At 31.1% G+C, this 25085-nt stretch overlaps 3 protein-coding genes across 5 annotated transcripts; all 3 read left to right on the forward strand.

Annotated features, from left to right (window-relative positions):
• The first annotated feature begins 3550 nt into the window (after positions 1–3550).
• LOC129285027 (60S ribosomal protein L18a-like) lies at positions 3551–6815 on the forward strand. Its single transcript, XM_054920572.1, has 4 exons — positions 3551–3674; positions 3940–4055; positions 4231–4294; positions 6310–6815. Exons 1-4 carry the CDS (start codon positions 3660–3662, stop codon positions 6649–6651), a joined length of 537 nt encoding a protein of 178 aa, XP_054776547.1. The 5' UTR covers positions 3551–3659; the 3' UTR covers positions 6652–6815.
• Positions 6816–15551: 8736 nt separating this feature from the next.
• On the forward strand, positions 15552–18521 carry LOC129286870 (cytochrome b561 domain-containing protein At4g18260-like). The gene is made up of 4 exons (XM_054922953.1): positions 15552–15751; positions 15898–16062; positions 16914–17062; positions 17630–18521. Exons 1-4 carry the CDS (start codon positions 15608–15610, stop codon positions 17979–17981), a joined length of 810 nt encoding a protein of 269 aa, XP_054778928.1. The 5' UTR covers positions 15552–15607; the 3' UTR covers positions 17982–18521.
• Positions 18522–19674: 1153 nt separating this feature from the next.
• LOC129286869 (phytosulfokine receptor 1-like) lies at positions 19675–21937 on the forward strand. Of its 3 annotated transcripts, none has more exons than XM_054922951.1 (2): positions 19675–20530; positions 20648–21937. In XM_054922951.1, exons 1-2 carry the CDS (start codon positions 20468–20470, stop codon positions 21788–21790), a joined length of 1206 nt encoding a protein of 401 aa, XP_054778926.1. In that variant the 5' UTR covers positions 19675–20467; the 3' UTR covers positions 21791–21937. The 3 variants fall into 3 exon arrangements, with proteins under 3 accessions (XP_054778926.1, XP_054778927.1, XP_054778925.1); XM_054922952.1 differs by having other exon boundaries at positions 19676–20530; positions 20828–21937; XM_054922950.1 differs by having other exon boundaries at positions 19676–20117; positions 20224–21937.
• Positions 21938–25085: the final 3148 nt, after the last annotated feature.

The following is a 25085-nucleotide window of genomic DNA, read 5'->3' on the forward strand; positions in this document are numbered from 1 at the left end:
GGTTAACTCTGCATAAGACGACAACTAAGTTATGTTAAAACTTAAAAAGATTTCTACAGCTAGGAAATAGATTGACACTAATTGTAGAGTCTAAATTCCCGCTCAAAGCCTGACAAGCAACCTAGTCTGTGCAATTGTTTGCTTTTCTTAGATTATGATTGAGGTTATCATCCAGTATCCAATAATAATGTCCTTGATATCGTTGATGGATTCAAAGAGAGGGTGATTCTGACATGCTGAATAAATAAAAGAGCTTCTCGAAAGTCTAAGTGAAGTTGGTGAATTTGCTATTTGAATAAAGAATACAGCTTCTAATAATGGCCAAAAAACTTAACAATTGTGTTGGGGTAATAATTGAGATATTTATAAAAACTTTAATTCAATTTTCTTGACTATCCCAAAATGAGCCCACCACAAGGAGCAATGCTATTTGTGCCGATTGAGCTATCAACACTTAGTCTAACCCATTCATGATTTGGTGAACACTAAGTCTTGATTGGAAGTTCATGTCATTGATTATATCCTGGGTACAAGAGAATGTGATATTTTTAATAGAAAAGTCTTCTTTAAAATAGATTATTTTACATCTTTCCTTTCAAATATTTAAATATAAGTGAGCGAAAAGATGCTACCAAAGTTAATTTAGATGCCCTCTCATGGAGAATCAGAATCCCAAGGTATTTGCTAACATTTTTAGTATGAGAGATTCCCAACTCTACTGATCTGCATGTGAATGATATTCTTTACCAAATATCTTAAAAATTATAATTACACCATAGGACTATGTTCCTTCTAGTTCTGCGTTTTGAGAAGTGGCTGAAGACTTCTTGAATCACATAAAGCTGTTGGTGAAAGCATACACGCCAAAGAACTACATTTTGACCTCTTCAATCTGTTTGACGCTCTCTTACTGTTCTGAACTTCACCTATGGTTATATTTTACAATTTGATATATACATATATACATATATACATATATATATATATATATATATGGTAAATGGCTACTGGAATGCATTTTCAAGGTTTCCGATACAGTTAACCATTCTAGCAAGAAGTTGTAACAATTTCTGTAATGTTTATCCGATAAATGATGCCACATGTTTCCTTACTTTGCTCGAGATGTTCAAGGCTTATATATATATATATATATATATTCATTTATTTTAAAGTAATGCTTGAGAGAAAATTTCATGATGAAGTATCATGTAGGGAGAATGACAATTAAGAATTTTCTAAGAACATTAATCTCAATTATAGATCATGAAATTTTAAAATTTCAGTTAAGGACCATGATCGTTAACTGTGATAAAAAAAATGTAATTTGTGACGTGAGATTCATTAACGAGACTTGAGGATTCACTAACTCAACTTGAGAAAATTACTAACATATACTGTAAAAACATAAAACTCTACTTGGGAGAGGATTATTTAAAAAAAACCTACTTGAAAATTCATTAACCCGACTTGAAAAAATTTCTAATGTATATTGTGAAAATATGAAACTCCACTTGAGAATCGAATGTTTAACAAAAAGTACTACTTGAAAATTCATTAACTAGGCTTAAAAAAATTTCTAACGTATATTGTGAAAAACTGAAACCTGACTTGAGAATCAATTATTTAATAAAAAGTAACTTGTCCAAATTAATGTTTTTTATTAAACAATCGATTCTTAAGTAGAGTTTCATGTTTTCACAATGTACATTACAAATTTTTTCAAGTCGAGTTAATGAATTTTTAAGTGACTTTTTTGTTAAACAATTAATTTTCAAGTGGAGTTTCATAGTTTTACAATATACATTACAAATTTTCTCAAGTTAGGTTTGTAAATTTCTAAGTGACAATAGTGAATTCCACCTCACAAATTACATTTTTTTATCACAATTAAAGATCATAATCCTTAACTGAGATTTTAAAATTTTATGATCCGTAATTGAAATTAATATTTTTAAAAGGTCCTTAATTGTCATTCTCTCTATTATATATTTGGGGGATATTGTAAATATGACAAAATTATGCAATTGCATAATGCTTGTAGGCGAACGTAACGTCTTGATCACCTCAAGATTGATTTGTCAAAATAAAAATAGAGTCGGAGAAGGTTACTACTTTGGATTTTTATTTTAAAATGTTTTCAAACTGTTTTAGGCATTTTTAAAAAAATAATTTTTTTGATAAAATAAAAAAATTAGATAGACTCTTTTTTACCTTTGATTTTTAATAATAATACAATTACATTAAATGTTTTTAGGTTAGTTAAGAATGGATAAAATTAAAAAAAATTATTTTAATATTAAAATGTCCTACATTTTAGATTAAAAATTATTTCTAGAAGCTATCTTACAACTAAAAAGGGAGCAACTTTTTTGAACTAGTTTTAACTTCATGAAAATGCATCCAAGTTGAAAAAAAAAAAGAATAATCACATTATGGATTAAAAAAATATTACTAATGAATAATAAAAGAATAGCACTTTCTTCTAATTTATAAATTTACTTATTCCGAGAAACAATAATAAAAAATTATATAATCATTTTCATTGTATTCCTACGCACATTATATACTTATTATATTTAAATAATCTGAATTGGCATGTTTTATGATGCTACTGAAAAGAAAAACTTCATAAAAAAAATGAATTTTAGAGGATTTAAGTCTTACTAACAAATATATGTCCTTAAAATTTCCAGCCATGGGAAGTGAGAATATTTATCGTCAAATAATAATACGCCTCCAAAAATTTAGTGAAACAAATTATTCAAACACTTTTGTCATGCCTTTAACTTTAAGAAATCAAACTGATTAACTAATGTTTTCATGGGTGGAAAAGTAATTCATTTTTTATCTGATTAAATTGAAAATTATTCTGAAAGCAATAAAAATTATTTTTTAAAAAATAGAGTTTTGTTAATATACAGTATACAAGATATAAGCTCTAACTTCGATATAATAGTATCCAATATTTTCAACTTATATTTATTAATGTCATCATAAAATCAAGGAGAAATGACAGAAAGTTTTTAAAAGGATCAATTAATTTAACTTAAATTCTAAATTTTAAACTTTAAAAATTTATAAATTTAACTCTTAATTTTATAATTTTGTTGTCATAAATTTAAACTTGTGTTCCAAAATTTAGCAAAAAAATAAATTTATTTATACTTCAACTATGTTAAAATTTAAAAAATAAATTATAAATTTATTATAACCAACTTATAAATTTTTAAAATTTGATTTGAGATTTAAGTTGAATTAATAAATCTCATTGAAACCTTTCTATTATTCTCCCTAAAACCAATTCAAAAAGAGGAAAAGGTTTAATAAGTATATTTACCTCATTTATTTAAATAATCTCATTGCTTTTTGAATTTTTGAATCATAGCTTTTTTGATTTAGACAATTTATATTTAATTTAGATGGTCTAAATTAAAAATTAAAAACTTTCATAATTTTATGAAATAAAAGTAAAAATATAATTTTAAAATGTTAAATGTGAGCCGTTCGATTAACCATGGCGAAGGCAGACCCATCGCTAACGCCAACCGGACCCCAAACTAGGGTTTATATATAATTAAAAACGAAACTGAAACCCTGCTTCTCTGACGGCCGGTTGAGGGGAGTGAGACAGTCCTTCCTCCGTTCATCTTCTCTCGAAAATGGTTGCATTCAGGGTGAGTATTTTTTTTTATCTGCGTTTTAAATCAATGCCTTGGATTCATAAACGATTCGGGCCGAAATTTGTTTCTGGGATCCTTCCCACTTCTATTAGTTTGAATTACTGAAAGCTGATATATTATTATGCTTATTCATTTGAGTTTTTGATCTGGTGTTTTTGTGGGTTGTTCAATTTTTTCGTATCTTCCTCGGTTTTCAATTCAACCAAATAAATGGTATTTTTTTCCAGCTGATTTGATGTTTCTTTGGTTGCTCTTGCAGTTTCATCAGTATCAGGTCGTTGGGAGGGCTCTGCCCACGGAAGCAGATGAACATCCCAAGATTTACCGCATGAAACTCTGGGCCACGAACGAGGTTCGCGCCAAGTCGAAGTTCTGGTAAACTGATTTATTTTTATCATTATATAGGCTTGACTGGAAATTTTAGCTTGTACTATTCTTGAGATCTTTTAGTTTGAGAAAAGTTTTATTCCAGCTAGTAGTCTAGTTTCTTTTGTCCCAGAGGTCGAGGCCAGGAATATGTGTCTTAATTTGGCTGATTGCTTTGATTTAGGTACTTTTTGAGGAAACTGAAGAAGGTTAAGAAGAGCAATGGTCAAGTGCTTGCTATCAATGAGGTGCATTTTTTACTTTTGCGTATGTTTATTTAACGTTTCGTGTCTGCTGCATTCTGATTCTGACAAGAATGGTTTTTTATTAATTCGAAACACAACTTGAGAAGCTTAAAGACATGGCAGAATGGTCCTATCACCAGGGAATTTCTCATTTTCTGAGCCTTGTGTTGTGTTCTTGAGTATTGCGATTATGACCTTCTGTGTTGGATTCATGGTCGGCAACATTGGCCAAACTATTAGTAAACATTAATTGTTATTGCATTGGTGAACTTATTTGTTAATCCTCATTCCAGCAACTTTCTAATTCCAATTCTGTAAAATGATGCTGCCTTTCTTAGCTAATCTTGTCAGGAAAGCTTGTGGTTTTGTTGGCCTTAATGTTGTGACAGTTGAACTGTGTCTGAGAACCCCTGATATTATATTGAGTGATCCTTTAAACTTGTTGCGCATCCCTTGTAGTGAAAAAGCTATTAAGTGCTTTTCTGTAATTATATCAGAAGGAAGGTTCAAAAGGCAATTCCTGTTTCCCGTACTATGTTCAGGAGCTGTAGAAATTATTGGATTGATTACTGATATCAGTGCGTTGTCTGATTACAGGTGAAATATACATTAATAGGAAAACATCTTTTCTTCATGATTATCCTAATGATAATTAGTAAATCACCAGATGGTGGAATATGCATTTTGTTGCAATTTACCTTTAGTTTCTTCGTGTTATCTTAGATGTTTTTTGGATACTTAAAGTTTGATCTTCCGCTTTTTTTTTTTTTTTACTCCTACCTGCTCCCTTTGCATTTCTTCATGATAAATTACTTGATTTGACCCAATTGGGATCCATATATTCAGAATTTAATTTCTGCTGCTTTGTTTTGCACAAGTTTGACTGCATCCTTAATTGACCTTGTACTGCAATTTTATAATCGCTAGAAGTACACTGTTCTCTTGTTCTCAAAAGTTATATCATACGTACGCATTTTAATAATATTTTTGCTCTGATTTTACCAACGATTAAAAAACCAGACCAGATTAGACAGTCCAACTGTCGATCAGTCGAGCTAATGGCTCAATCAAGCTGAAAAAACTGTTCAAGGACTTGAGCCAGATTAGACCGCTTTGGACTAGGATCTGGTTCTTAAAAACTGGACAGCCCCATAAATTTCCTTTTTTCTGTTTATTTTTTTATCAAATTTTTTTATTTTAAAAATGACCCTTTTTTTTTTTAATCATGTGATGTTATGTTGTATTATATGGCTTGTTGAGTCATGATAAATATTAAACTTAAGATATTTGATTTTATTTTTAAGTTAAGTAGCAATTTTATATTTAGATTATTATATACATATACAATTTTTTTAATATTTAATTGTTACATCACGGTTGATCATTGGGTTGGACCATGCAAACAGTAAACTGCTAGCCTTTTCGGTTCAACATCTGATTTGGTTCTAAAAACATTGTGTTTTACTTCTCATTGAAATTGTTTTCCAATTTTAGTAATTAGGTGTTATTTTCTGTGAATTTCAGTTGGACGATGGTTTAGATGAATATATATTATATGCTCATTCCATCCAAAATATAAGCATTTTTTTCCAGCTAATTTGGTCCAAAATAGAAGCAACTTTGTATTTGTAAAACTTTTTTCCCATTTTATCTTTTGCATTTGTTAACCTAGATTCTCTGTCTACGAATTCATGACTTTCTTCTTACTCATCATAAAAGAAAAGTAAGGGTAAAAAGAGGGAATATATATTTTCACAGGAATAAACATTTTATTGGTATGCGGATTTTTGTTTTAGTCTGGGGGGAGTATGATGTAATAATTGGAAACTTAGTTTTATGCTTCATGGATCTCTCTTTTCTGATTTGGAAGTTTTAATCCTACGGTTTTCAAGTGCAGTGGTCTTTTCATTCAAACTACTACTACCACAACTGAGGCTTATGGGTTGTATCAATCTGGAATGAACTCGTTTTGAGTGGGCTTTTATTTCTGGCCTTGCATAATCTGTATTATGTCGCAGATTTTTGAGAAGAACCCAACCAAGATCAAGAACTATGGCATCTGGTTGCGTTATCAGAGTAGGACTGGCTATCACAACATGTACAAAGAGTACCGCGATACCACTCTAAACGGTGCAGTGGAGCAGATGTACAATGAGATGGCTTCCCGTCACCGGGTCCGGTTCCCTTGCATTCAGATAATCAAGACGGCCACCATCCCGGCTAAGCTTTGCAAGAGGGAAAGCACCAAGCAATTCCACAACTCAAAAATCAAGTTCCCGTTGGTTTATAGGAAAGTCAGGCCACCCACCAGGAAGCTTAAAACCACATACAAGGCTAAAAAGCCCAACTTGTTTATGTAACGTGTTTCTGGTAGAAACGTTCCATCGGCTTCTTGATTAGCTGATTTTTTTTTTTGAGTGTTTAGAACATTTTCACTGAAGTTTTTGGTAGTTTAATGCTTCTATGGGATCTTACATATTTTTGATATTTGAATAGGAATGAACAAATCTATATTACTTGATAAGTGGTACGTTGGGCACCCAAGTTTTAAGGATGAATCTCACTTAGGGCCTTTAGAGCATAGAAATTTGCATTTAGGGCTCAACATATATTGAAAACTGCGGGTTCAAGGGCTTTAAGTGGAGAGATGCTTTAATGAAAAGAGATGTATTTGTTTTCTCTCTTTCCATGAATGTATAACAATGTTTATAAATTTTTAATACAATGTCTTTTAATGTATAATTGGTTTAGTGGAAATGATTTAGTTTGAAATTTACAAGTTGCTTGGGATGAAAGAATAATAGATTGTTTATAAATATACAATATAATGTTTATAAATTCTTAATTCATTATTTTGTAATTGACAATAAAATGTTCTAGAATAAATGTATTTTTTTCGGTTAAAACATATTTTCTTTTTTTTTTGAGCAAAACAACATATTTTCATTTAAGGTTTTTGAGCGTCTTTATAGCTTTTTGATTGTGTTAAAATTTTTATGTAAAATTTTGTGCTATGTGGGCTGTAATTCTCCCAAGTTTTAAATTGATATTCTCTATATTTAAAAATGTAAGTTATTTTTTTGAGGAGTTGAATGTTAAAAAATATAATGTATTTTTAATTTTTTAAAATATAATCATTGTTTTTTTTGTTTTAAGTGTTCAATGATTTTATATTTAATATAAGGTGTTTAATAGGAGTAAATATATAAAGATAGAGTTAGTTTGAAAGTAGGTAACTACTTTATTAAGGGTTGATATTCGATTAAAAATATCTTATATTTTTTAACGGAGGAGTATACCAAGCTTGAAAATTTCCAATTTTTGGCAAATATTGCTTTGTTACAATATTTCGTTCGCTCTTAAAATGAAATTCATGTGCATATACATAATGTAATTCTTTATCATTTTTTTATTATATATAGATGTTGAAGGTTTTTCATCCTCTTTATTCTTCACTACCTCGAGTGATGTGCAACACCCTTTTTTGTGCTCCTTATGATGTGCAACTCCCTTTTCTGTGCCCCTTATATTTTCTTAATTTAATTTTGCAAGTTGGTTAGAGATTTTATTATCTATGTACTTCAACTTATGGCCGACTTAGGAAGATAAAATTCATTTTTGGTGCCACAAAACTAATAATTGCTTGATTGGGTGACTAGGTATCCAAGGGATGATGTTATCATAAGCATTTGAACCAAGTGGGATGAATTGTGCGGACAATTATGATTAGCTGAGAGGAATCTTCAACCAATATAGTAATTTGATCTCTGGATTTCCCTTAAACATGAATTATGAATTAGAATTAGACTAGGTAAATCTGGTTGTCACTAATGCTTATATTTGATTGATGGTCACTTGTTAATCTTGATTTATGTGCATGCATGAATTTGTGTCTCAGATCATGAATCTTGCTTATGACCACGCTTGGATTTTTACATTACATCTTAGTCTTAATTGCTCTATTACTCAAACGAGGTGGGAGATTTAGCGTTCGTCATTACTCTTTAATTGCTTAATGGATCTATATAATACCTTTCATCACTCGAGCAATCTAACAATTGGGTATATTCAAATCCTACTTTTAACCCTCTGTTCCCAAAAAGAAAACTCACATGGGATATATCAGTTATAATTTTTTCCCCCGGCCGAAATCTGTCAGTTATAGTTGTAGTTGAGTGAAAGGGACTCGATTTCATCTAAATAAAGTTAAGAATTTTAACACATTTAAATGTAAGATAATCGTATGAAAACGGAAATAAAATTCGAATTTTACAAGATATGTTGTAGATATGCTTGTAACCTTCACATCCTTTAATTTTTATTCATTAGTTCATATGATTCATAAGTCATACATTTACTAGGACAATGATGCTGTGTTGCACATACATGCATACATAACTTGTTTTAGCAGTAGTATATGTGTTGTATATTTTCTCTCCTCGTAGAATGATACTAGGTCGTTTAAATTTATAATCTTTATTTATGGATTTGGTTCCTTATGTTATTTTAATTAAATTACTATACTTATCCTTTAAGGTTTAAAACACAAATTGATTATTAAGTTAATCTAATGCAAGAGGTGACATGTATATATATTTAAATAAAAACAAATAGCTCTTATGTCAATTTAATTTGTATCATTTTGGTCCCTTATATTGTGTTTTGTTATTTGTTTTCTAGAGTTTTCTTAGTCTTTTTCTTTTCTAACTAAATAATTACACTTTCATTAATTTATGTAATTGTTATCAATATTCTATTATCCATGATAGTAAATTTTGATAGTGTTATCTCCTTTTTAAATAACAAGAATTAAATTGATAATTGAGCAAAACTTGTAAGACCACATTAATAAAAAGGTTCAAGTATACTTTTGGTCCTATAATTTTATAGAAAATTTATTTTGATCCTTTAATTTTATAAAGTGTATTTTTAGTCCTTCATTCTTAACATCATTAGTTTTAAACCATTATTTTTTGTATCAATTATTATTATTTTAAAAAAATTAAACTTAATAAGTTACTGTTTAAATTTTTTGTTAATATTTAAAAGTTTAATGTAAATTTTTTTGTGATGAAACTAATAGTATTATATTTAAAGAATTAAAAATGTACTTTTTTAAAATTAAGAGGTCAAAATGAAACATTGTGTAAAATTAAATGGCTAAAAGTATACTTTACTTTAGTCTTGGTAAAAATTAAACTTGAATGACTAAATCAATAATTGAGATAAACTTAAAAACTAAAAATTTTATTATTATCTTTTTAATTAACATTACTTATAAATATAATTGGGCCTTTTGCTCTTCATAGTTCAAGAAGAGATTAATCTCTGACATCAATTGAGAAACTTCCCCTCATCACTTTGGGTGAGCAATGAATTGCCTGTAAATAAAAACATTATTGCACTAAGATAGGAACAATTTATATGATCATTTCTTTGCTAATCACTTGTCGATTAGTTGAGTGATGAATGATTAGTGAGGGGCTGATCACGTGACAAAAATTAATACTTGATTACTGAAAATAAAAATAAAAATAATTATTATCATGGTGCATTAAAAGGTGGGTATATATGAACATGATTGCTATTTGCGAGACTAAGGATAAAAGATCATATTATGATAATATTGACTTGGTGCCAAATCTTTGACAATAATGCAAACTGTAATCATTCTGACTCCACTAAATTTGTCCACTTCAACATCGATTAAACATATGCCAAAAGTATATTCTATAACCACTAAGATAAATTAGTTAATAGCTTATCTTTACAATTCTTTAGGCTATTTATTTTGGATAAATCATTTATATGATGTTTTCATCATTGAATTGACCTTTAAGATTCGTTTTAAAGAATGATTTATTTATTTGTTTATTTATTTTATCTTTTTGAACTTAAACCACTGCTTAAATCAATGAACACATTTTATTTTTTCGTCAATGGCCATCGTTTATATAAGAATTAGATTTAACTTTAAGGTCGGTTTATTTAAGCCTTTTTCACGAAAAAATTATTTATTTTTCAAAAATATTTATTTTGTGAAATTTTATCATGTTAAACTTTTAATAATAATCAGAATTGAAAAAAAAGAAGAAGCAGGTTTCTAATTCTCCTTTTTGCAAGGCTATTTTGAATAGCTTTTAAAAATAATTTACTTTTTTTACAATTTTTTTTTTTGAGACTGAAGATTAGAGAGAATACCATAAAAATGTGGAGATAGATGAAAATATTATAAAATTTTAAAATAAATTAAATAATAAATTATTTTTATTAATAGAGATCCACAAAGATATCATAAAATCTACAAATAACAAAATAATAATCAATTTTTTTTATTAGTGTAACCAATTATAAAATAACATATGCTTGATGGATAATTCGTCTACTTGCGAGACCTCTGGCTCATTTTATCGTTGATGCTTCTTTCAATGATGAGAGTATGGTGGTTGATTTTGTGACTGAAGATCAGGAATTGTTTGCCTAGTGACGTTGTGAATCGTATTGCTTGCACTCATATTTTGAGAGTTGAGAGGCGCGATGAGAGATTTGTGTGGAAACGATCTTTGGTAATTTTTCTATTCACCTTGTATATAATTTCCCTGTTGCAAGTACACCTTAGTCCATTGGGGGGAATCTGGAGTAAAATTTGGAAGTGGATGGGCCCAAAGAAAATTGAAGTACATCTTTGGTTAGCAGCCAAGAACAGACTACATACAGTGAAATTACGTGCCTCTAGGGGTATGGAAAGTGAGGATCTATTCCCATTGGGTTGTGATCAGAGAGAAGATGTCATGCATCTTGAGAGATTGCCCATAGGCGAAAGAGAGATGGCAGAACCTAGTTAAACCTGAAGCTTGGAATAGATTCAAAAGCATGAATGGTGAGGATTGGATCGTATGGAACCTGAAGCACAAACCAGGCAAGGAGTTCGCCACACAAGTTCCTCAGGCAACCCTTTTTGGCTATGTTTGTTGGGATATTTCGTGCTATGTAAGAAGCTCTTTTCTGATGATGCAAGGAAGAATATTAGATTGGGTGTGGCAACTCTTCAAAGGGTTAAGGTTGATTTTAATATTCTTCATTCAACCTTATCTTTGTCTAATAAGTCATGACAAACTCATTGATCTCTTTGGGTTCGACCTATGGCTAATTAATGAGTATCACTTGGACATCGATGGTTCTTATAAGGATGGAACTTCCAAGTGTGATGGAGTGATTAGAGATTGTCAAGCTAAATGGATTAGATGATTTAATTCCAATGTTGGCCACTTTCCCCCTGTTATAATGAAAATTGTTGGTATTGTATAGAGTCGAGAATAAGGGCCGAGCTTAAAAACCCTATTTAAATAAGAGTTCAGGCTTTAAAAATTAAATTTTTTTAAATTAATCGGGTTTGAAAGCTTAACTTTGATAAATCCTGTGAAAAAGGACTTGGGCTTGAGTAGCACTTCAAATCCTATTATAATATTATTAATTTTTTTTAATGAAACATGTGTTTGAAGGCAAAAATAACCTGTTCACTTGAAGCCCTGATCCTATACATATTATATTATTATTAATTTTAATTTATTCTAAGTTAATTTAGTATAATTTAATAAATATTAGTATACAATATAAAATTTCTAATATTTTTTATTTTTCTATAATTATTATGTTTGTGTATTTAAAAAAGATGAACTATTTTTTTAACCAAGATTTGAATTTTCTTATTAAACTTCTAAATGTGTGTTGTTTAATTTCTAAAAGATTATGAAAATTTTTATTTTTTAATTTTAAAATATTTTAATTAATTTATAATGTTTAATTTAATTTTATTTTTTTAAATTTTTCATAACAGGTCTTACGAGCCTGGCCTTGAGCCCTTTAAATAAGGGCTGAACTTCAAAATATGGGTGAAAAATGAAAAATTAGGTTTAAGGGCTTAGCCCAATAAAGACTGAGTACGTCCGTTTTTTCAGCTCTCGACTATTGTACAGGGATTTGATCTTTGTTTTCTTCTAATAGCTTAAAAATCTTTTTATACTTTTAATCACTTACCACCTTTTTGTAGTAAGTGATGGATGGTGAGAAGAACCAGACTATGCAGGTGACTTATTTCTTTGTAGCCGGTTTGGTTTATTGTATCACAATTCCATTCAAAATAATAATAACAACAACATATTCTTTGTAGAAAATATTTATAAAATAAATATATTTTTATAAAATCTCTAAGTTATCTAAAAATAATTTATTTGTTAATCTTAAATAAGCGGGCCCTCCATTATTTAAAAGCGTACCATTTAATTAAATAAATCATACAGGCAAATTATTTTTTGATCAAAGATACTTCATTACTCAAACAAAGAACAAAGTATAGGCAAATTATTGAAATGTTGGATTCAAAGAGAAAATAGAGAAGAGGAAAGTGCGTTGAAAAATCAGTTTGAAAAAGAAGATGGCACATGTAATGTCTCAATCGCTACACTCCGAATTCAAACAGTTACATGTTCCGTCGACACTGTCTTGTAGTGATGGATATCGATGCCTAAAATAATTCGTTATTTTTTTTTGGTAAACTAAACTAATTCGTTTTCCTGGTAAAAAAAAACTAATTCGTTTTAATTTTAAATAAAGAGAGGTTGAGAAAGGAGCAACCACTGATCTGATTGGTCATGCACATTTTTTTCTCATGAAATTAGGCCACGTTGAGTCATCATGACTTTGATAAGTGGGCGTTGGTGTTTAGTCATTGTTCAATCATTACTCTTTAAGTTAATTTAGTTTTTAGACTATTGGACAATTTTATAGTATATTGAGTTTCATCTTTTCAAAAGATTGAGCACTTCATTTTGACCAAGGGTTCAAAGTTTTTAATTTTTTTTTAATCAAGCGTTTGGCTTGATTTAAGCATGGCTAATAATATATTGGTCAGTAGTAAGTGAAAAAGTTACTGATATTTCAAGTAATATCTTGAATTTGATTATTGTGAATTGAATAATCATGTATAGTAGGGAGAATTTTATCAATGGCTCGACATGACTTGTGTCCTGAATTAATTAATAAAATAAAATATTAAATCTCAATTTTTGTTCTTTACTATAATTTGATTCATTATCAAGAGAAGAGGAACTGTGCATAGTGGGATAATGCGGTATAAAATATTGATTAATATGAAGGATGCCTAGTTTAACTAGTTGAGGAAGCCAAATTAACTTATCTTACAATTTTATGTTCAAATTTTAAAATAAGCAGTCACATTAAATAAAAATATTAAAAGCATTCTTGAGATACCTATAAGATTACTATTAATAAGAACAATAACACAGTGAAAATTTGAATTAGTTTGGACGGGTGGTGTTAATATCTGTTAAGTTTTTCAAGATACCACAAGATGGAATGAAAAATAATGTTGATTAATATACACACACATGTTCACTGCATTTGGCATTAAAATACTTACATGAAATAACTCGGTGATTTGTGTCCAATTGAAATGTACGCACATACACATAAATATAGCCAGGGTTTTTCATGTAATTTCTAATCCTGATTATTTAGCTCATCAGTGACGAAGAAAGAAAAATTGAGGACTATACAGTGAAAAATGCTGTCCACTTTTATAATTTTGTCTTCCACTAGTCTCTATCATGACACAGCTTTAAATATGTAAGATAAATTTTTCTGGAAGATTAACATTAATCTAATTAATTACTTGTTGAATTAGAAAAGGCCAAAAGCAATCTTTTCTGTAATTAGTTGTTATAGTTTGCGAATTGTGTTGGATAAGAACAACTCTAAATAGAAGTAATTAAACAAAGGACAGGGCTTATATACTTAGTTTTACGTATTTAATATATATATATATATATAATTAAATCATGATAAGTGAATATCAATATCTTAATTAAATTAATGACAAGTATTTATTATAAAATAAATAATTTATAAAAAATTTACATTTCTTGAATTAAAAACAGGCACATATTGAATATAAAAGGTTGAGCATATAAGTTTTCTCCTTAAACAAAATGATAACTAGTGCTGGTTGGAGCTTGAAAAATTAAATGCACCATTCAAGACTCACAAACGGTGCAACTTGTGATTTTTTTTTTTTTAAGTTTGAGATGTTTATTAATAAGCAAAATCATTCAACATGTTGGTGACAATTAGGGTCTATTTGGTTTTTGTTCTCATTTTTTATTTTTTAAAAATTATTTTTATTTTATAATATTATTTTTAAAACATAACAAACTGAAAATTTATTTTAGTTATGTTAATTTAAAAACAATATAAAAATTTAAAAATAGCTTGATAGCAATGGCATGTTGCAGGTGGTCAATGATAGTGGTTTAAGATGTAAATTGGTCAACCTAATTATATTTTTTAATAATTAATGTAGTGTGTTTTGAAAATAAAAAACTAAAATGAAAATAATTTTAAACTGTTCCTATTTTTATTTTAAAAGAATAAAATAAGAACAATTTTGAAAACAAGTAAATTCTAAACATTATAAACAAGTTTTTAATTTTTTTATTTTTAAAAATAAAAACCAAATAGGAATTTAATTTTTACGAAGCATAATTTTTTTATTCACAGGATTTGAACATAAAATTTAACTTACCAACTATTCACTATTTAGTATCTATTTCTTGACATAAGCATTGGCATTTTGAGACCCATGTTGAGAGAGGGATCTAAGGTCTCATATAAGAGGGGGCAAAATTTTGAATCATATAAAATAGGGGGGCTAGAATTAATTTTATCATTTTTGTTAAAAAATTAAACTAAATACAAACAAAATAAAAAGGAAATAATTGTTTGGCCCTTAAACCGGTCCATGTTCATCTTTACTTAATTGCTCCCCCTCACTTAAAAATCGGAATGCATGACTATCATACAATTGATTTAACAAGCAATAAAATTGTACTAACTTAATCAGATATTTCAGGTTTGAACTCTGAAAATGTAACGGTGTTAATAGTAGAGCTTTCACCCGAGAAAATCCCATCCTAACTCACTTCAAATTAGTACGGGCCCTGTTAAAGTCCTTTTATCTCAACGTGAGGTAGATTGGTAAACTTAGGATATCCAATACAAATGGATGTGCTTTTGGATTTTATAGAAGTTTAGTATTCACAATTATTGGACCCTTTTCACAAAAAACTTCATTCTTTAACAAGTAGAAGGCCCTCGTTGGCACATATTAAAATCCCTCTTTGGCTTGGAGCCCTCATTGGCACATGTTAAAATCCTTCTTTGGCATATATCCCAAGCCAAGAACAATCATATTCCCTATAGCTATAGCAACCATATCCAAGTGCCTTAGGCTTCTCAAAAATGTTTATATCTTCCTCTCCTTTCTGCATTTTCCTCCTTTTTGCTTCTTCTCTTTCTCTTCTTCCTTCCACTTTCTGCTCTCATCTTCACCACTCTTCTCACTTCTTAACTCACAACATCACTAATATTCACCACTTTCCCAAGGTACGTACCTAGCTAGCAATGCTTTCCTCTTCTCTCTTCTTGTTTCGTTATTTGTTTTGGATCACTAACTAGATCCATCTCACACAACTTGTTTTAAGTTGATTAAGTTAAAGCGTTAGAATAACATGTCTAGTTACGCTTAACAGGTGAGCAGTGAGAAGATATCTGATATTACAATCCATGGATTCTTGCTGTGGGCTTCAATGGGATTGTTTATGCCTCTTGGCATTCTTATTATCAGAATTTCAATCACTCAAGAACCTTCATCAGCCAGAACTGCACTTCTCTTCTATCTCCATGTTGCTTTCCAGGTTAATTTCATCAATTCTCTGTCCTCTATTTGTTTTGTGAAAACTTATAATCCATCATCAATTACTAATTAATTAACTAGTATACAATGTTCAAAGATTAACTTTTGTGATAAAGATGACTACTCTTGAAACCTAGCTTGTGTAATCATTGAAGTGTTGATCTTTGTTTTGAACATAATTATAGCCCACTTTCTCACTTTAATTACGGAGTGGCCGGTGTCCATATCCTTTTCTTTCATTGACACTGCAGATTTGAAATAATTACTTGAAGTTTATATGGTTAAAATATATTATCCTGCCAGCCTGACCAATTTGAAAATGAAGACACACACATATATCAAACAACTGTGAATAAATTACCATGGAAGAGTACTACCCAGAGGCTTTGGTTCAATTAATGAAGAGAGTTGAATTAGTTTATCTTGAGATTTTGAGTTTGAATCTAGGGATAAATAATTATGTTAAATAAATATATTAAAGATATCCCTAAAGTACCAATGAGACTGCCATTAGTAATAACAATCTCACAAAATAAGGGTTCGAATTAATTTGAACGAGAGATAGTAATACCTTCAGATTATCTAGGATATCGAATGTTTGGGATTTAAAAAATATTTTATTGTTGTTTTTAGATGGTATACAATTTTTTTTGGAAGAATTAAATGCAGATGATTTTCATTATCTTCAAAACTTGGCGAGGAATCATATCTTAAATTTCCAATTAAATTAATACAGATAATTCTCTTCTTGTTAATAAATTAATTTACTATCTTATTTACCAACAAAACTTGTCAAACAATACTTGATTTTTCTTTTGTACATTTTCCAAAGTCTAACATGTCATGGAACAGATGATTTCAGTGTTGCTGACTACGATTGGAGCAGCCATGTCTCTGAAGAAGTTTGAGAATTCATTTGATAACAGCCATCAAAGACTTGGTCTTGCACTTTATGCTGCTGTTCTGCTACAAGTCTTCCTTGGGGTTTTTAGGCCTCACAGGTTCATCAACAATTCAATTCACAATTCTTATCCCACACACACACACACACACACACACACACACACAATAACTAATGATTGATTTTATTGTTGAGACAAACCCAAACATTTCATTGTTTGTTCATTACAAAAATTATAATAAAATTTATTTTGAAAACAACATCTATAAATCTTCTAATATTAGTAGAAAGATAAACTAGCTATACTATTCATGATTTACAAATAGTGTAACTTTATATTTCCATATTTTATATAAATATATTAGAATATATTCCATGCATTCACATAAAATTTGAGATAAGTTGCAAATATATAGTGTATGAAATTTATAACTTCATAACATTGTCAAAGACAAATCTAAGTGGGATAAAAAGGTGCGCTTGTCCCCTACACTTAAATACTCGTTTGACAAAAGTTAGTAATTTTGCTAGTAAAAGTATTTTAAAATAGATTTTGGCCTCCACTCCATGTTTTGTTTCAATTTGGCCCCGTTGATTAGCTTCTAGATCCGTTTTGAATGTTGTTATATTGATGTGACAAGTTTGTAACCAAGAATGTTGTTCGCAGGGGAAAGAAAGAGAGAAGTTATTGGTACATTATGCATTGGATAGTGGGAACAACAGTTTCACTTGTGGGGATTATCAACATCTACACAGGCTTAAGAGCCTACCATAAGAGAACCTTAAAAAGCACTACCCTTTGGACTATCCTTTTCACACTACAAGTCTCAATCTTTGCTTTGCTTTTTCTCCTCCAAGACAAATTGGATTACTTGAAAAAGCAAACACTCATTCTACCCACTTCCATTCATCATTCTCCACCAATTGTCTCCTCCATTAATCCTCACAATCATACCCACAAAGAGTTGATTCCAGTCTCTTCTGCAAAATCAAATGCACTTGCAAGCTTGTTTGACTAATACTCCTTCTCTTCTATTCCTAACATAAACTATGGTGGATCTTGTCTGAAGAATGATTCGCACTTTTTATGGGTCATAATAGTGTGACTTATTGGATTTTTTATATTATACATAGGTGATTGATATTAAAAATCTGACCCTAAGATAAATAGATTAAGTCAATAAAAAATAAACATATAAGTGTGTCAAGTAAAATTTTTAGCGACGCTTACTTTGACATGCTTACATATTTATTTTTATTTGGCTTGATTTGCTTAGTATTCTTTCTTTTCAAAATATTGGGATTGGTTCTTTTTTACTTTATCTTGTTGGTGTCTTCTTTTATGTTAGTTGAAGTGGTCTTACTGAGGCAAACTTTGATGGAGTGCACTCATCATCAGAAAGTGAAGCTCTGTTATCATGCTTCTACTTTTCCCTGGGATTTTTTTTAATGTACACTCTTTTTAATTAAATTTGTATCATGATGAATGTTATTCATAGATGATTGTGATGTTACCAGTACCTTGTGAGCTTGTCATTATATCTAGAGCAAGTTAAATATTTGATGACTACCAACAAAATTATACTTAACCAACAATGAAAATTGATTTAGTTGGTAAAGATTTAATTTCATATCCCTTGGGAGCAATGGCTTAAAATTAAATCCTAATTAATGCCAATAATGTAAGGGACTCTTTGATTGATTAATTCCTAAATACATTTGGAAGCATTATTTAACTTTCGCTACTCTCTGAGTTCCTAAAGTTCAACTCACCAAAATTTTGCTTACGAGAGAACAAAGTAATACTTCAGTTATATTGAAAGATTATCATGCATGTAATCATCTGTTATATACAGCTTTTGTCATGCATATTTTAAAGGAATCAGAACTTATTGAAATGCTTATAATCAATGAGCATCTCTGAAGCTGCTAATTATCTGTCTGCTTATATGCAGATCATCAGTGAATCACTTTTCAGACAAAGTGATTTGTTGGGTATCAGCAATATAAGCAAATCACTTGCATTAGTAAAATAAATTTCCAAAGATGTGCTTATAATTAAATAAGAAATTTGATGAACAAGAAATATTTATAAGAATAAACATCAAATATCTGTCTAACATATATCAATATGAAATTTCTAATAAATGCTGTTATTCATAGACTATTAATAGTTCAGTGTGGTTCATTTTTTCAGACTTAATTATGCAATGTCCAAAAAAACAAAAGTGTCTAGTTCAATGAAAAATGTACGAGTTGTATTTCATTCTATAAAACAGTAAGCTAACTAATTAAAATGCCTACAAAAATTAAAGATTTTCATGGGCTTTCTTACATATATAGAGGCGTGGATGGAGTATAGTCCCCCCCCAAAAAAAAAAAATGTAATTGAAATTCTGTACAACTCTATAACTTGATTATGATTTTTTATAAAATCTTCAATGTGTTAGTGTTTTAGATCTCAAATTAATTGACTGAAAAAGAAAAGAAAAAACTAATTGACTGCCAATTTTTCTCTTGATTTTTCACCATGTTCAATGTCAAGATGCTCAATCACCCATGGATTGTTATTTGAATTAGCTGTCAAGAAAGTCATTATCAAAGAAGTTTTTCTTCCTCTAATATTGACTTCAAACAATTGACAAAGTCAGAGTATGAAATGTGGATGAAAATCAAGCGAGAAAGATCAATAACTAAGACCAGCAAAGTATCACCATGAGAAAAGCCGGTTAGCAGCAAGCACCAGTTTCTCAATGGAGCACCTTCGTTCACTGGGATTTCTTCTGTTTCTATCACTGGTTTCGTTGTCATTTGGTGGCTATACTCGTAGTTCAGATTCCCAAAACTCAGTGACCTGTAATCCCAGTGACTTAAAGGCCTTGACTGATTTCTCAACCTGCTTAGAATCTGCCATTCTTGACTGGAACAGCTCTTCATCTTCCTCCTCTGATTGCTGCACTTGGCCTGGTGTTACATGCGGTAACATAACTGGTTTAGGCACAAAGGTGGTAAGCTTGGAGCTTAGCAACAGAGCACTTACTGGAAGATTATGTGTCCCCCTAGCAGGTTTTGATCAACTGAGAATCTTAAACGTGTCTTACAATTTCTTTACAGGGTTTCTTCCTGATGAATTGTTTTATTTGCAAAACTTGGAGGTAATTGACTTGAGCAACAATGGTTTTGTGGGCAAAATAAACACAGCTATTTGTTCATCTTCAAATGGGGTTCGAGTGCTTAAAATGTCAAATAATTATTTTTCAGGGAACATTCCAGAAAGTTTAGGTAATTGTTCCTCTTTGCAACATCTATCCATCAATGGAAATAGTCTATTAGGGAGATTACCCAAAAGCATAGTTCATCTGCAGAATCTGAAAGAACTATATTTGCAATACAATAAGCTCTCAGGACCACTGAATGGTAAAATTGGTAACCTGTCAAACCTAGTGAAACTAGACATCTCTGAAATGGGTTTTCTGGAATTCTCCCAGATATCTTTGAGAGCCTCATGAGACTTGAGAGTTTCTCTGCAAGATCAAACAATTTCACAGGTCAAATGCCTACAACACTGGTAAATTCTCCATCTCTTAAGGTGCTCAGTTTGGCTAATAACTCTTTTAGTGGTTCCATTAATGTGAATTGTTCTGCAATGAAAAACCTTACTTCCCTTTGTCTTTCTGCCAACAAGTTTCTTGGTACAATCCCTGGTAGTTTATCAAAATGCCCTAGACTGGAAGAAATTTCTCTTTCCTCCAACAATCTCAGTGGTGAAGTTCCTGTTACCTTAAAAAAAATTTCATCTTTAACCGTCCTTGGACTTTCAAGTACTGGTCTGCGTAATTTGTCTTCAGCTTTAAATGTTTTACAGCATTGCAGAAACTTGAGCATTCTAGGCCTTCCAAATAACTTCATCAACGAAGAAATGCCACAAGATCGTATTGTAGGATTCAAAAGTCTGCAGGTTTTAGTGTTGGCCAATAGCCAAATCAAAGGCTCAGTCCCAAAGTGGTTAAAGGGATGCAAGATGTTGCAGTTTGTGGATTTGTCATGGAACTCTTTGAGTGGAATCATCCCTTCTTGGTTTGGCAAGTTGGATCATCTCTTTTACTTAGACTTGTCGAATAATTCTTTGACTGGTGAAATCCCAGAAAGCTTGACCATGATTTTGGGAATACAGAACAGCAATTTCTCATCCCGAGGGACTAGTTATTCATCTTCATCATGCACTTACCTTTCCACCGTTAAAGGAGATAATACTGATCAAACAAGACAACCAAACAGGTTGGAATATGACAGAGTTTCAAGGCTTTGTCCATCTCTAGTGCTGAGTCACAACAAGCTTGAAGAACCCATATGGCCAAGTTTTGGAAACCTGAAAGGCCTTCACGTGATGGATCTAAAACACAACAGACTCTCAGGAACTATTCCTGATGAGTTATCAGAAATGACAATGTTGGAGATTCTAGATTTATCTTATAACAGACTCAGTAGGGAAATACCACCATCGTTGGTAAAGTTGAGCTTTTTATCTGCATTTGATGTGTCTTATAATCAGTTGCAGGGGAAAATGCCGGAGGGAGGTCAATTTGAGACATTTCCATCATCAAGCTTTGAGGGAAACATGGGGCTTCGTCTATCTGGTTCTGTTCCTTCTGAAGCCGAGGATGTTCCTCGTCAAAAGTTTCACCACAAAGATGACAAGATAGTAGGTTTGCCATTTGGATTCGGGGCTCTAACTGGTTTTGTCGTAGCCTATACCATTTGTTTCTCCCTTGGTTGGAGGTCTTCATGGGCTTTTAGAAGAAGTGTACACAAGCGAAGGATGAATTAACGTGGTTAATCACTCGCTGTGTCTGGGTATTATCATTTTCAACTGAACTTCTTGTGCATCGACTGGGATTGGTCACTTTTAATTCACATATGGTTATGATTTGGGGTGGTTTTGAAATTTGAATTATTTATTAATATGTAATGTTTCTTTTTTGTTAATGGTAAAAATGTAAGAATAAATGAGTAAATTATCCTTAAGTTTTATGTCTAGTAGCACCATATGACCATGAGCTTATTTATTGTGCAAATTGTTCTTTCAACTTTTAAAAATAGTATAATTTAATCTTGATATTTATAAAAGTTAACTTTAATTTTTAGTTGATAAAAAAAAATGATAAAAGTAACCTTAAAAATGACGGAAAATGGCCACAAAAATTTCAGCCCTTTTCTTTTTTTCTTTTTAGCAAAATACAGACCATTTTATTAATATCATTAAAAGGATTACATACATTAATACCATGTAAAGAAAGAAAACAAAGCCTAGGAATACAACAAAAGAAAGAAAAGCAAAGCAATTAAAATCAAGTTACAACCTGAAAAACTAGAAGAAAAGGAACAAAAAAAGCAAAAAAGAACAATTAACCAATACCCTTTTTTAGCTTAGCTTCACTACTTCTGCCTTATAGATCCCTTACCATCACATTAACCAAAGGAGATGGTGGCTCAAAGAGCCATCTTTGCAGTACCATGCCCCTCATAACACCAGCTACAATCCAATCTGCTGCACCATTACCAATATGAGCAACCAAAGACAAGAAGCAATTCACATCAGCATCACACAATTCAAAGCACTTCAACAAAATATCAAAACAAAACCATTCATATCCTTTAACATCTCTAGCTAGTATTCTTCTGTACAATTCCTGACAATCAGTTTCAAAAAAGACCTTACCATCACTAAACAAATCTTTCATTTGCAAAGCTTCTAACAAAGCCAAGCATTCTATCATAAATGTAGAAGTAGTAGTCACTTGCTTCCCCACACCCCCCATATATTGCCCATTATGGTCCCTTCCAACCAAACCAATAGCTGTGTTTCCTTCCTTTGCATAGTACACCCCATCCACATTCACCTTCATAAGAAAAAGATCTGGTTTAATCCATTTAGATGCCCTATCAACAATAAACTCAGGCACCTGTACATTCCTTCTTTGTCTTTCTATTGAAGACCAAAATTCATCAACCAGACCAATAGCCTTCCTAATACACAATTCAGCATCAACTTCAACATTCTCAAACAAAAAACTACGTCTAGCTTTCCAGATCATCCAGCACATAGCAACAAAAAGAGCAATTGCATAATCATCTAAACCATCCTTCCCAACAACCCAATCTTCCCACCATCTATCAAATCTACTCACATTCTACTTGCTAAACTTTAATTATAGAGGAGAGCCAAACCAACACAACTTAACCTATGGACACAAAAATAGCATATGCTCTACTATCTCAATATTCTTATGACATATAGGACAACCAGGATCATTCACACACATTCTCTTAAACAAAGCATCTTTAGTAGCCAAAGCACCATTCACTGCTCTCCAAAGGAAATGATTAATTTTTGGAGGCAATTTAACCCTTCAAGTACCCTTTCAAACCTCCTTAGAGATCACATGAGATCCACTCGAATCCTTAGCCACATAACTCTTTCCTTCTTCCACAGAAACTTTATATCCCAACTTTACTGAATAAGTCCCATCTTTACTTCTTAGCCACATTTATTTATCATCACTATTCACTAATGGCAATCAGATTCTTCTTAACAGCTTCTACTCTTCCATGCTAATCAATCCCTCTAGTAAACTCAGATCCTATTTACCATTATGAATAATATAAGAGACTTTCAATTCCTTTAACTCAGCAGGTATATCCATCTGAGACAATTTATGCCCCTTAGCTTCCTGCACCCATTTATCCAAAAATACATTCACATAAACACTACTGCCAATTTTCCAGTAAAGATCCTTCTCAAGAAGATCTCTACCTTCCAAAATGTTAGACCACCCCCAAGATGCCTTGCTTCCTTTCTTAGCCTGTAGAAAATCAGATTCAGGAAAATATAATCCCTTCAACATCCTTACCCAAAAATCATCAGGACATTGAATAATCTGCCAAGCTGTCTTAGCTAAAAGAGTTTTATTAAACAACATAAAATATCTAAAGCCCATACCTCCTTCCTCCTTTGGTCTGCTCAAATTTCCAGGCTTTCCAATAAATTTTGTCCTCATTTTGCTGCTGACCCTACCAGAAATTAGATACCATCCCATCCAATACTACACAAACCTTTTTTTGGAAATTTAAAACATGCCATAGGATAAATTGGAATTGCATTAGCCACAGCCTTTATTAATACTTTACAGCCAGCAAAAGACAATAGTCTCTGTTTCCACCCTTGTAACTTCACCCCTATCTTATTTTTAACAAATGTAAGAGCCTCAGATTTCAATCCACCCCACACCATTGGCAACCCCAAATACTTCCCAAGGTCATCTGTACCTCTTATTCCCAAAGTATCAAAAATTAGATTCTTTAAATCATCCTCTGCATTTTGAGAAAAAAAGATACAAGATTTCTCAAAATTTATTGCTTGGCCAGAAGCATGATAGAAAATATCCAAAATATCCTTCAACACACTACAATTCCTCTTATTTGCTTCAAGGAAAAATAAGGCATTATCAGCAAAAAAACAATGTGAGAGAATAGGACAGGTCTGTGCAAGTTTTATCCCCTTCAATTTACCTTGATCAACATGCTACTAGATCATATTAGAGATAACATCTATTGCCAAGATTAAAAGATGAGGAGATAGGGGATCTCCTTGCCTCACCCCCCTTTCATATCAACTTCAGCTATCTTCTTTCTTGCAACTATTAGGTTCAAACCTATAGACCTGATACATTCCATAACCTAAGAAATTCATTTTTTCCTAAATCCTAACTTCCTCATCACTTCCTCAACAAACCTCCACTCCAATCTGTCATAAGCCTTGCTTAAATCTATCTTCACTGCCATCTCAACTCTTCTCCCTTTCTTTTTATTTCTCAAATGATGAAAAGCCTCATGAGCTACCAAGATATTATCCTGAATCAGACAACCACTGATAAAGGCTCTCTGCTAATAGGAAATAATTCTTGCTAAAACACCTTGCAATCTAGTCGCTAAGATCTTTGTAATGATCTTATAGGCAAGATTGCAAAGCCCAATAGGTCTGAATTGTCCCACATTTTTTGCATTCTCAACTTTTAGAATTAAAACAATATTAGTTTGATTTATTTTAGATAGACTAGTACCCT

This window comes from Prosopis cineraria, unplaced genomic scaffold (genome assembly GCF_029017545.1).
Source record: "Prosopis cineraria cultivar Desert tree isolate PC_DT_omini unplaced genomic scaffold, ASM2901754v1 PC11, whole genome shotgun sequence".
NCBI lineage: Eukaryota > Viridiplantae > Streptophyta > Magnoliopsida > Fabales > Fabaceae > Prosopis > Prosopis cineraria.